General features: G+C 39.4%; 2 protein-coding genes across 4 annotated transcripts; both read right to left on the bottom strand.

The window, feature by feature from the left end:
• Positions 1–339: 339 nt before the first annotated feature.
• Positions 340–2,643, bottom strand: LOC121793860 (caffeic acid 3-O-methyltransferase-like). Its single transcript, XM_042191888.1, has 4 exons — positions 2,272–2,643; positions 1,846–2,153; positions 1,698–1,762; positions 340–896 (listed from the first exon to the last, which is right to left on the bottom strand). The coding sequence occupies exons 1-4, from the start codon at positions 2,628–2,630 to the stop codon at positions 585–587; spliced, it is 1,044 nt and encodes a 347-aa protein (XP_042047822.1). The 5' UTR covers positions 2,631–2,643; the 3' UTR covers positions 340–584.
• Positions 2,644–9,942: 7,299 nt separating this feature from the next.
• On the bottom strand, positions 9,943–12,233 carry LOC121796183. 3 transcript variants are annotated; one of them, XM_042194947.1, is made up of 6 exons: positions 11,836–12,233; positions 11,614–11,728; positions 11,396–11,510; positions 10,614–11,220; positions 10,310–10,538; positions 9,943–10,217 (listed from the first exon to the last, which is right to left on the bottom strand). In XM_042194947.1, exons 1-5 carry the CDS (start codon positions 11,934–11,936, stop codon positions 10,319–10,321), a joined length of 1,158 nt encoding a protein of 385 aa, XP_042050881.1. In that variant the 5' UTR covers positions 11,937–12,233; the 3' UTR covers positions 9,943–10,217; positions 10,310–10,318. The 3 variants fall into 3 exon arrangements, with proteins under 3 accessions (XP_042050881.1, XP_042050879.1, XP_042050878.1); XM_042194945.1 differs by having other exon boundaries at positions 9,943–10,234; positions 10,310–11,220; positions 11,836–12,229; XM_042194944.1 differs by having other exon boundaries at positions 10,310–11,220; positions 11,836–12,229.
• Positions 12,234–13,383: the final 1,150 nt, after the last annotated feature.

Genomic DNA, 13,383 nt, shown 5'->3' with positions numbered 1-13,383 from the left:
GTTCTTGATATTCCTAACGATGCCGTTTTGTTCCCCAAAAATCATATTTACATGAGAAAATTATGTTTATTGCAATTCTATTTGCAATGAACCCTATGTATCGAATTGAATTTAACAAAATCTTCACATATCAACCACACCATGTATTGATACTAACTTTTTAGTAGGATAAAGCACTGCTTGAGAATCTAATTTACTTTGTAGATTTAACTTTACCAAGTTTTTTTTCCAAGTTTCAACTCACAACAATTCGAATCATAGTCATTTATTTTTTAAGTGAATGGATAATCTAAATAAGTGAGTATAATAAATACATTTTCCTTATAAAACACATTCCTATAATTAATTAAATTTATTCCAACTTAATGTAAAATGGGGTTTGGTACAAGTTGCGTGCATGATTAAACAACTCAATAATTAAATCACAAATTATTGTTTTTATGAATGAAGTCATTGGTAAATACCAATGAATTACAATACATGAGATTGCATGTCACACATTATAAAAGCAAACTTATTATATTTATTGATTGAAGAATGTTCTCCAATCGAAAAGCTAAACACAAGCACAATCAAGAATTCCTTTATATTGGAAATTCAGCACTTGAATTGTAAAATTCCATGAACCAAGAACCAGCAGCACAGCAGACTTTGCGGAATCCTTGGAATCCAGCTTGCTTTCCCAAGATGCGAAATTCCGTTTCTGTCCTCTCCTTCCCTCCCGGATTATAGCTCCACATCAGCAAATTCAACAACTCCACTGCAGTTTCCCCACTCTTCGGGTTCTCCAAAAGGACACTTTCGACAATTACCACCTTCCCGTTTTCTGACAGAGATTCTTTGCAGTTTTTCAAAATTTTGACACATTTTTCGTCGTCCCAATTATGCAGAACATTCTGATAAAATAAAATGATTGAGGTGTTATTGGTTGATAGATGGATAAATAAAAAAGAGATCTATAACACTCACTGCGTCTCAAATTAAGTATCTATTTTTATCATTTTTATCTGTCCCCCATTAATTATTCATTTTTATTTTTTACCATAAATATAAGTCACATTCTACTAACTCATTTTACTCACATTTTATTATAAAAATAATATATAAATGTGAGACTCGTATTCAATTAATTTTTTAATCCAGTTTTGTTTACATCTCTTAAAACACGTGCTGAAACCAAAGTGGACAATTATTGGGGACGGAGGGAGTAACAAAAATGAAAACGGAAGGGGCCAAAATGGAAAGAAGATAATATTAAATGTGGCTAATAGTACTCCCTCTGTCCGCAAAATGTTGTCCATGTTTGACTCGGAACGAGTTTGAAGAAAAGGGTAAGGAAAAAGTTAGTGGAAAATGGCCTCATATTTATATACTTAGTTTTATAAAATAATGTGAGTGTAATGAGTTATTAGAAAGTAGGGTCCATTTATCAAAAATAGAAAAAAAGTAAAGTGGACAACATTTCACGTATGGATCAAAATAGCAAAACTGGACGACATTTCACGGACAGAGGCCTGTGAGGCCATTAAATTGGGTATTTATTCTCTATTAGCCACCAAACCTTAAAAAAGTCTAAATGGTTGTTACCCTAATTTTTTTTGTCTCGGAGTTTTCAACGTAAAATCTTGGCACTGTTTTGTCTTTGTTTATTGTTTTTTTTTTATTGAAATGATAACATAATGGAGTTTATAATGTACCTTCATGAGAATTGCATCTCCTTTGGGCACACTGGCAAACATATCTCCACCAACATGCTCTATACCTGAACCCATATAATATGTAACTTAGATACATGTATATGTAAATAGAAAAGTATGATGATGAGTGAGTGAGAGAGAAATAGACCTAGGTAAGATGGAGCTTGTTGAACGACATGAGGCAAATCAAAATTGATACCCTTAATGGAAGGATTGTTGGAAATGATGATGCTAAGCAATGCTCCAGTTCCACCACCAACATCAACTACGCTTCCAATCCCCTCAAAATTGTTGTACACCTCCATCAGTTTCTTGTACATAAAAACAGATTCAGCCATTGCCTCATTTATGACTTTGCTTAATCTTGGTTCCTTCGATGCATACTCAAATATACTCATTCCATGTGCTCTCTCAAACGGAATTCCACCCTCCAACACCGCATCTTTTAGGTGATACCTATTCATTAAATTATACTGTAGTAAACACTCAAGCCTTATATAAAATATAATAAAAGATAATGGAGCAAAAATAATTTTATATCAAAATTAATTTATATTCTCTGAAAAAGACTTACCAGCTCTCCATGAGGACCTTATCTTGGGTCATCAACGAAGCGGCGCAGCACGACCCCACTTCTTCATTCTTGATGAAGAACTTCCCGACCGGCGACAGAGCGTAGCGCCGCTCGTCTCCGCCTTCGCAGCTCAGGATGGAGTGGCCGGTGAGGAGGCGGAGGATTTTCTCGAGCGTGGCCGCGGCGCTGGGGTTGCTCGTCGGAAGCTGAGCGGCAAGCTCAGCTGCCGAAATGCGACCGGCGTTGTGGATGAGCTGGAAGAGATCGAGCTCGACGGCGGCTTTCACCACCATCGGAAGCACCGCGCCGGAAGCGTACTCAATCGCTATCTTGCGCGCTTCTTCATCTGCCGTCGACATTTTCTGCCTTGCCTTGTTTTGATTTGATTTGATTTGATTTGATAGGATTATAGCATTAAATAGTGATGGGGATTAATTATCACGTGATTTTTTATTAGTGACAGTGAAATATTATAAGTTATGTTTGTTGAATGTTGAATGTTCATCGTTGAGAAAAAGTAGAATGCGTAATTTGGCAATAACTTAGTTCAATAGTTAATGTGATGAGTGATGACCATTGCGACATAATTATTCTTTTTTCAGGCTGAGTATTAGCTACTAGCATACTATTTTATTTTACATACTCCCTATATATGTTAGTTGAGTCATATTCCTTTATTTTTAATCCCAATGTAGAGTCATTTCCTTTCATTGTGAAGGTAGTTGAGTCATATTCCTTTATTTTTATTTCTAATGTAGAGTCATTTCCTTTTTCAATAAAAACTTTACTCTCTCTCTTATTTTATTTCTTCACTTACTTTACTCTTTTTACTTTAATCATTAACAAATTAATTTTTTAAATTTTGCTCAAAAGAAATGCTCCAACTATTTTGAGGACGACAGAGGGTGTATTAGGTTTGTAGTGTTTGACTATCTTTCTATTTCTTGTTTTTCACTATCTTTCGCTGTATTCAAAGGTTGTAATGTTTATTAATTCATGATTTGTTGTATTCAAAGGTTGTAATGCTTAATAATTCATGATTTGTTGTACACTTACGACTGGATATTTCTTTATTGTCACTGACTTTCACTGTAGTATTTTCAAAGGTTGTAATTTATAGTACAGCCTTATTCATAATGATGCCGTCTTTGTCATAAGCTGCTGCGAGAAAATACTACTGTAGTAAAGGCTGCGAGCGAGAAAAATGGTTGATGAAAATAATAATTAAGAGAATGATCGATAAAAATAAACGAATAGATCAAAGGATGGATTTTTTTTTTGAAAAAAAAAACGTGATTAAATATAAAAGATAGTACTGATATATTTACATATTTTGGAGGTAAAAGAAATATTTTTGTTCATAGATTGACATATATTATTACTAAATATATATATAGTAATCAACCCTATTTACAATACTGCTAGGCTCCAACGTCACTATTTACAATCAACCCTACAAAAACAAGTGTCGCGTGGGCTTTTAGATTTTCATATGATATGTATCGAACTGAATATAACAAAATCTCCATATATTAATCACAGCATGTATACTTGTAACTTATTAGTATTAAGTTTAGTTGATTATTTAATTTAGGGATGATTGCCATTAATTTTTCAAAGGAAAGAATAATCTGGCGGTTTAATTTATAAGTGGATGGAATCGTAGCACAGTTAGTAAGATACTTTTCGTCTTTTCAATAAGTCGAGGATTTGAATTATTATAGGATGGATGAAAAATTACTAGTGATTCTCTTTTTAGAAAAACTTTAGTCAGTATTTTTTTCCCAAGTTTTTGACTCGCACCAAGTGCAAAACTTGATTTAGTAAAGCCTTTTTCCAAGTTTTTGACTCACGCCAATTCAAAAACTATAGTGAGAGCGTCCACTATAAGGTGGACGTGGCGGTCGCCGCGAAGGGGGGCGGTGGGGTCGGTCGACGCGGCGGTCATAGTGGGGGGTGTCCGCCGCGAGGGCGGACGCGGCTGGTGGGGGGAGGGCGGCGGACGAGGCTTCGCCGCGTGCGGGGCGAGGACGCGGCGGGCGGGGCTATAGGCGCGGCTCCTATAGCAGCGGACAACCGCCGCGGCGGTTTCATTTTGAATTTTTTTTTTTACACTTTAATTTGTATTTAAATTTAAATTTAAATTTAAATTTTATTTTTAATTCGTATAGTCGACTTCTTCTACGTACGTATAGCCCGATAAATTTGTTCGTAATTACTTGAAACATTTTAAAATGAAAGTTGATTATAAAATTTGGGGCTATTGGAGGTGTCCACTATAGTAGCGGAAATAGAATTTTGGGGCTGTGGACAATAAACTGGGGCTATGGACAAAAAACTGGGGCGGGGCTATTGGGCGTGCCCACCTAGAGCGTCCACTATAACGTGGACGTGGCTATAGCCGCGAGCGGGGCGATGGCGGGGCGGAAGCGGGGCGGCTTATAGTGGGAAGGGTGTCCGCCGCGGGGGTGGACGTGGCGGGTGAGGGGAGGGACGGCGGACGCGGAATCGCCGCGTGCGGGGCGAGGACGCGGCTGAGGGTGGCAGAGAGAGAAGGAGTGGGGCTATAGCCGCGGCTGACGCGGCGGCGCGGCGGTTCGAGAAGGGGGGCGGCGGTGGGAGGGGGTTGTCCGCCCCATATAGTGGACACTAGAATGTCCACTATGGGACGCCCGCAGCTATAGCCGCGGGTTGGGGCGGTGGGCGGGCGGCTATAGTGGAGAAGGTGGGCGGACAACATTTGGGGACGGTGGGGGTGGCGGACGCGGGATAGCCGCATTCGGGGCGACCCCGCGGCTGGGGTGAATGGAGGAAGAATGGGTGGGGCGATGACCGCGGCGCCCTATAGTGTGGAAACGGGGTGGATGTGGGCGCCGCGGCGGTGGGGCGGCTGTGCGAGAAGGGGGGCGGCGCGGCGGTCGGGCGTCCGTGCCATAGTGGACGCCCGCATCTGCAACGGTGAACGGACGGCGTCCGTCCGTCTGTGCCAGCGGCACGGAAGACGTCGTCCGCCGCTGCGCTTGCGCTGCTGGCACGGCGCTGCTCGATGCATCAAGCACGTCCGTGCCAGCGAGCAGGTGATGTGGTCGGACATGATTGGACAACGATATAGTTATTGCATTCGAATTTTTTTTTAAAAAAAATCGGTTTTTAATTAAAAAAAACCGATTTAAAATAAAAAAAATATTTTCTCACTTCCCAAAAAAAATATATCCATTTTCTACCAACTTTTAATTTTTTTTTTATTTTTTCCCCCAAAAATACACATTTTCATCTATAAATACCCTCACTTTCACACCAAAAAATTCACACCACACTACACAATTCTCATCTACATTCTCTCATTTACATTCTCATCTACATTCTCTCATCTCCATTCTCACTCTTTCTTCCACTCATACAACATAACAATATCCGGCCATGGCGATCACCCTCCGGGCTCCCACGGTTGGAACCCCGATTGGTTCGTTTAATTCCGTTTCCTAGTCCGGAAACAAAATATTCGACCTCTCCTCAAACCCAAAGTTCGGGCGTTCCAGGTGACTACCGGCCTTACTCGATCAACGACCAAGATGCCCCCGAAGGGCTATACTGGTGGACACCCAAACTTAGAGCGAGGTCGACCGCCCCCTCCCAAACTCCGACTCCTCCTACTCGCGGTGTCCGCACACCGTACACTCCGGCGGAGATGGAGCAATTGTTCAAGGCGTTCTTGTCAATCTCCGAAGATCCGAAGGTTGGCACGAACCAATCCGGCGATCACTTTTGGTGGCGCATTACAATGAAAATCGGCCGGAGGGAACAATCGAGCGCAACGAGAGTATGGTGCGCAACGCCATCTACAGAGCCGAGGAAGAAATCCAAAAGTTCCAAGGGTATTACCTCCAGGAAGAGCGGTCGGCGAGGAGCGGCCGGAGCGAGGTCGACATCATCAGTTCCGCCATGTCGACCTACCAATCCATGAACTACAAGGCGTTCAAGTACCTCAACATTTGGCAGAAGACGCGGTCGCATCCGAAGTATAGGGGAGACGTAACACCCTCCTCTAGCGGCTCCTCCAAACGGTCAAGGTCGGTATCCCTATCCGACGTCGGCTCCGAAGACGTGGTTAGCCAACTCGCCGGAGCTAACTTGGGTAGCCCCGACGCCGGCCTGAGCGGTTCCCAACGCCGACCGCAAGGAAGGAAGAAGGCGGCGGCCAACCGCCGTCGCGCCTCGACTTCATTCGGCGATGCTCCCGAACCCGCTCCCGTTCCCGTTCCCGTGCCCTATGTGTCACCTCCACCCCCCACCAACTCGTTGTGGGCGATTTTTGCCCAACTCAATATGGCCGATAGGTCAACTATGACCCCCTTGCAACTTCGATCGCACGAGGCCATCATATTGGGCCTCCAAAAACAATTTGGGGTAGTACCGCCGGATGAATAGTCTTCCACAGGGATATTTTTAGCTTTAATTATGTAATTTTTAATTTTTAGGATTTTAATTATGTAATTTTTATTTTTTAGGATTTTAATTATGTCTTTTTTATTTTATTTGTAATTTGTAATTTGTAATTTGTAATATTATTTCAATTTTTTTAATGAATTTTAATATTATGGAAATTTTTTTATTTAAATTGAATAATAAAATGGTGGGACTCTTGTGCTCGTCCTTGCGGAAGAGCACAGCTGTGGGTGTTGTGCTCTTGCCTAAGAGCAGCCAGAAATAGTGGCGTCGGGCTCACAATCGTGCTCATTGGCAAGAGCACGGTAGTGGGTACTTTTAAGCTCGTTCAGGAGTGAAGCTTCAAGTCCCCTTCGTATCATCATTCTCCTCATTTTCTACGTTGGGTCACAACTCTCATAACTCTGCAGGCCTCATCCAGACTCCAACTATTAAATTACAATATTCACAACTACAAGCTATTTTACTTGTAAAATAGAAAACATTGAGCAATTATAACACAAAAAATTCATTCTTCATTCGAAAATTAAAAATTACAAACATAGAAATTAAAAATTAAAAAAGCCAGCCCATTAAAATTGAACAAATTATCCTACTTAAATACATAAAATTGAAATAAAGCTCAGCCTATTAAATATATTAAACCTAAAATTTTTCCATTTCTCTCATTCCCCTCCTCTCTTCCCGCAGTCATCTTCTTCCCCTCCTGTCTTTTTCCATTTCTTTCTCCAGTTCCATTTCCCCTAACTACTCATCTCCTCAATTTTTAAAAAATAAAAATTGAATTGCGGCTCGGCCTGGGAGCATACAACATTGGGCCGGGATGCAACCAGGCCATCACCAGGCGCGGCCTGAGCCGCGTCTCCCTCCCCTCCAACGCGCCAGGCCGCGGGCCAGGACGCAGTTGTGGTCCGGCCTGCGGCATTAAGGATGCTCTAATGCAAGAAATACTGTATTAAATAATCAAATACTACTACTATACTCCAAAAGAAATAGTTGTGCCTCTACAAATTAAACCCCCTTTTCGAGTGTACATCTCGACAGTATGCAATACTACATTTGAGTTCTTATCGATTTCGGGTTGTAGGTATTTTGATCACTATTTTTAAGTTCTTGTTCATTTTTATTATGTACTGTACTATTTATTTTTTTCAGTTTTTAGTTTGGTGATTTCTAAGACATATTTTAGTAGTAGTTCGCAACTTCTTATTTTTGAGTTTGTAATCTTCATAATTTATATTGGCGACCTTTTCCCTCCATAATTTTCTTGTCATTTGTGTAGTATATTTAGGAGTTAGAATCACATTTCCAAATTCATAGTAGAAGATTCATTAGTTAGGAGCCTTTTCCCACTAATTGTGACCATTGAATAATAGCCTAATGGGGACAACTATTGCAATCATTTTAATTCGTCCTTCCACATTGAGTTTAATTAGGGGTGCTTAGTTTACAAGATTGTATCTCGGGAATAAATTTGTAGTATGTTTGGTTCAAGAGATTCAATCCTACAACTCAATCCTAGATGTATAATCATGGGATAATTAGTCATAGCTAACCCCCCATGACGAAAATAATCTCACAACTCAATCCTAGATATCTTGATATTATTTTATCTTTGAAACCGAACACCACCTTAGCCTATACGAGAGTATCGTATTCTCGAAAACTCATGATCTAAAAATCAAAGTACTACAAATTCAACCAACTTGTGCTATAGCTAACTAATTAAGAGAAATGATTTTTAAATAAGAATTAAAACTATTAAATTAAAGCGATAAAAACTTTCCACACGAGAGAAAACTTTCATTCCATGTTCATCAACACATTTTAGTCACTTTTATCAACAAAACTCATCAATAATTACATGATCCTTGACCATTTTTATTCCTCATTAAATTTTTAAATCCGTGAATTTTTATTTATGACCTTACATTCTGTTATGGAAATACCCAACACAACATCTACTTTACCAACCCAAAAACATGGAAAAAGTTTAAGGTTTATTTGTTGGCTTCTATTTCATGTCTGTTTTCATCCTAATACAATCAATCCCTACCACATAGAAGCAAAAAATTAAAATTAAAATCATCATAATGACTTGTAACTTATTTGGCTATTAATTTACACAAATAAAGGCCACAAAATATAGTATAATAAATGGGTGAAACATGCAAAGAATAATTGAGGTGAGGTGTGATTGATTAAAGTGAAAAACCACCTCTTCTGCCAAATGTAATGTTGGGTTGCAATTGGGAACATAAAGTGACATCAAAACACACACACATGCCAACCAATCCTTTTGAAGGACCACTCTCCACTTTTATGAAACAATACAACTCCTTAATAATTCAACCATTTCAAACCCACAACACATTCAATACATAAATATATTTATTTCTACTGTAAAACAAACTCCACTGTTTTCCTCAACCAAAAAAAAACAGTTTACCTCTATCTTTTGTACTTCAATCTTTTGCTGTTTTTCACTCAATCAGAAAAAAAGGGGACCAAACTCTCATAAATGTATTTAACTACAAGAAGATAATAGCTATTCATTGATGGTCCAAGAAACAGTAAAAAGGATAATGCATTGAAGAAGATGCACAATTTCTATGAATTAAAGATGCATAATCATGATGGGATAAAAACTTCTGCTACACATGACATATAAATGCAAGAAATCCATCAAGTTCCACATTATTACTGAGGAGTTTCCCTCATTTCTTTTCGCGTGGAGGTGAAAACGCAGCGGAATGTGACAGCACTCGAAAAAAGAGAAGTTATAAGCCACCTTTCACCATGATGAAATCACACAAAAGGAGAAACCAGCAATAGATCTACCTTAGTAGTTAGTAGCCAGCTATATATTTCAACCCGATCAAGTTGTGTACCTACTCACCGTGGAAAGTGGAAACAATGGTTTGTAGCAATGGCATTCCTAGACACGGTAAAATAATTCGGGTAATAGGAGGTTGCTGAGGGAAGGTCTTGTGCTTTCTCTGGAACAAATATTCTAGCTATCTCATCACTCAACGAGTGTAAATTCTCTTCATATAGTTAAAGAAACCAGCTAGCAAAACTTTACAGTGTAATAGGTCAACTGAATGAGAAGTAAAACGATGAACTGCTGCCGGATACAAGTGGAAGTGTGGATAGGTATGGCGAATATTTATTCTTCTATCATGAATTGACTAGCAACTTCATAGCTTTTCTCAGCAACCACTATAAATAAGAATAACTTTTGCTACAGAATAATTGAATACACAGTTATATGCTTACAATCTAATGTTGCCTATGCTGTCATGTTATAAAGGCGTAATAAATAGAATATGAACCCTAGACATAAAATTTCTGCATAATAGGACCATTCGATTATCTTAAAACATGTAACATATCATTACCGTAGGACCTCCAGTGCAGGTTACTTAATTTTCACGAACTGCTTCTGATACTTTCCTATCAAGAACTCGGACAGAGAAGTGTGGCATAAAAGACTCCAACTGCATAAAGATGCAATCTGCAATTTTTTTTTCATTTTCTCTCGAAAAGACATAATCGCACAATACAACAAAGAAGGCAAATTTCTACATACCAGGTCTTTTCATTTGACCAAACGGTTAGTTGAATCCTGTGACCAGAAAAATTGGTCATTTCCTAAATCTCCACTAACAGATAGCTTACGCTTTCTAGAAACTAATTCCGCATTCTGATTCTCACTCTCTTCGTTCTGGTTACTTCTATGCATCCACGTCTGGCTATGGGCAGGCTCCATAGGAAAGAAAGGGAACTCCTCCACGGGCAGGCCTTCATATGGAGATAACCTACGACCAAGGCTATCAGTAATGAAACCAGAGCTGTCTTCCCTGCCTGAATTCGAATCAGAAAAGAGTCCCAACCTCAGCGACAAGTCAAAGCCGGCCTGAGGTCCCTTCCCTTTGGTATCCTTGGAAGCTACCTCACACGTCCTTTTCCCAAAAAACTTATCTTCGCCATAAGGGAATAGATTCTGTAAGCACCCAACCTCGGAAGCAGGTTCAGCAGGTGATGAAAACACCGGCACACCAATAATGACAGAGTCCGACTTTTGAGCTACCTGAAAACCCAACTGACAAACCTCAGGTTTGAAATCCATCCCATAGTACAAGGGGTACACCGAGCTTCTACTCAGCCAAGCATTACTACGCTCCACTTCCAGAGCATTTCTATTGCCAATACAATGAAGCTTCTTCTCAAATGAATAAGCCATGTGCTGCTGCTGGTTAGAACTGTTTGGTGTGATTCGGTTGTTAGACTCCCAAACTAAGCGAGACGAATCCACATGTTGTTGGGGCATCTTGGCAGCGTGCATCAAATCAGGATTCCGTTCATTCACATTGTCGTTTAGGAATCTCGGAGACATGCTTTTGTTACATTCTTGATACGAAGATCTGAGGTAAGTTCTCGGATTGTTGTGTCGTTCACTCCTTGACGCCCTTACCTTTACACACCCTAGATTAAGTGCAGCTGCAAAACACCATTCCATTCCACATAGCAACGATTAAACCATAGCGATAAACAAGCATTCAAACTAGTAAAACATACTATAAACATAATCAATTAACACCAATTATAGCAAAAAATTCAGCTCAATGTTCAAAACTCAATAAGGAGATACAGATGCAGAGAACAAAATGCCCACCTTCAACACAGGGTGGCAGAAGCTCCCCAGTCTCCGTGCTCTCATCTTTCCGAATAATCGTATCGACGACATCATTCACTCGGTCCCATAGTGTCTCAACATTCGAGTATTCAGCCTACCCAACACATAAACATAATCAGTAAACACCAATTATAGAAAAATTCAGCTCAACCAACACCAAATCAAAAATGGGGTCAAAGCAAAAAAAAAGGGAAAACCTCAGAGTTGGCTTTGGAGTACATGATTTCCTCCGCTTTCAAGACCACAAGAGGCAGCTTCTCTTGCCATTCTCTGTTCTTTTTAGTTGCAGCAGAGTGATTATCATGTACAAGCCTGTTCAAGAACACATTTTTTTTCAAAAACTTCAACAAATTCACATAAAGAACACATTTTTATTCTTAAAAATAATTTAAAATCAAGGAAATTCCAACATCCAGTACCTGAAAATCTGTTGGATAACCAAACCTCTCATGGGTTGATGCCTTTCACTATGCCAAGCTCTTCGCACACACTCGTACGGTCTGGGTCCAGGCCTAGGCATCTTCTTCTTCTTCAGTTAGACAAAATATCAAACAGTTGGCGCAATCAACAAAAACCAGAAGAGAAAAGCAGAATTTGGTGAGGAATCGAGAGGAAGAATCGTGGCGCAGAGTCCAAGAAGGCGCGGAGGTGTAGTATGGGGTGAGAGTAGAGGGAGAGATGGTGCTGTGCCTGTGGCTTTTAGCATTTGGTTTTTGGGTGCAAGCAATAAATGCTTTTTAGCGATGGGGGGAGAGTGGAGTGGGGTTGTCTGATGGTGTGATGTTGCCCCCCACAACCTCCCAATTTTTGTACTAACTCTACCCTTTAACTTTGTTTGATGTTTCACATTTGTCGATACACAAAAATCTAGATATGAGAGTGGTGGACCATCCCGAGCATCAACAATGGGCCGTCCCCTTACATGTTCGTTGCTCGCTATTCAAATTAGCTCACTCACGCATCACTTTTTCTTTATCTCGTATTCACTTTATTAACTCTTTTACCAATCTACATTTATGTTCCCTCGGTGAAGATCAACCCCTTCTTGGTGACGCGGAATTTTATGCAATTTAATTTTGTGCGTAGAGTGGAAAGAAAAAAGTAAGAGACTGAATCAAATAGAGATTAAATATTTTTATTTTTAGTAATGAGTCAATTTGACTAGGACAAATTAAAAAGAAAGTTGGACTTCTTCGATAGAACGAAGGGAGTACTAATCATAACTTGTTTTAGCATTATATATTCCGATTAAATAATTTGAGTATGCGATTGAATTTAAAATACAAAGATCATTAACATAAGAAAGGTTGCATGATTAAAATCATAATATTACATAATTAAACGGATTTTTGGTTTGTGTTAACATACACTTTGAAAGTCCGATTCATTTCATTGGGGCCTACAACGATCATCCCCCAGACTAGGGGTGAGCTCATTGCTAGGAGGGGTAGATGCCCCAATTCATTTTTCTCCATGTATATGTATATTGTATAATATTTAATAAAATTTATTTATGTTAATTTATTCATTAAATGCTCCTCAATTCTTAAAATTCTCATATATTTGCTCCTTTCAACATAATTTTATGGCTCTGCCCTTGTTAAGAACGTATGCACCTTCAATAGAGATGACATGGACGTTTGCACCTAGAAAAGTTGACTATTAGGTAGAATCTGTAGTAATGTCTCTTAAAGATATACTCCCCCTCTATCCCACTATAAATGATACTCCTATACAATTTCTTTTAAAAATGTCGCACTTTAAATAACACATTTTTTAAAATATAAATATTGTTTTTTCTATTTTATTCTCTCTCCACTTAAATTATTAACATAACAATACTATATAAAATATCGTATCGAATCAGAAATATTCTACTTAGGCCACCCGCAACGTGACCCGCGGGTGGCTCGTATCTCGTCCCGCCGAGACGAGACGGCGGCAAGACGTGTTGCAGAGTTCCGTCT

Source organism: Salvia splendens, chromosome 3, assembly GCF_004379255.2.
Source record: "Salvia splendens isolate huo1 chromosome 3, SspV2, whole genome shotgun sequence".
Classification (NCBI taxonomy): domain Eukaryota; kingdom Viridiplantae; phylum Streptophyta; class Magnoliopsida; order Lamiales; family Lamiaceae; genus Salvia; species Salvia splendens.
The sequence above is the reverse complement of the archived record's forward strand: the minus strand, read 5'-3'. Positions and strand labels throughout refer to the sequence as shown.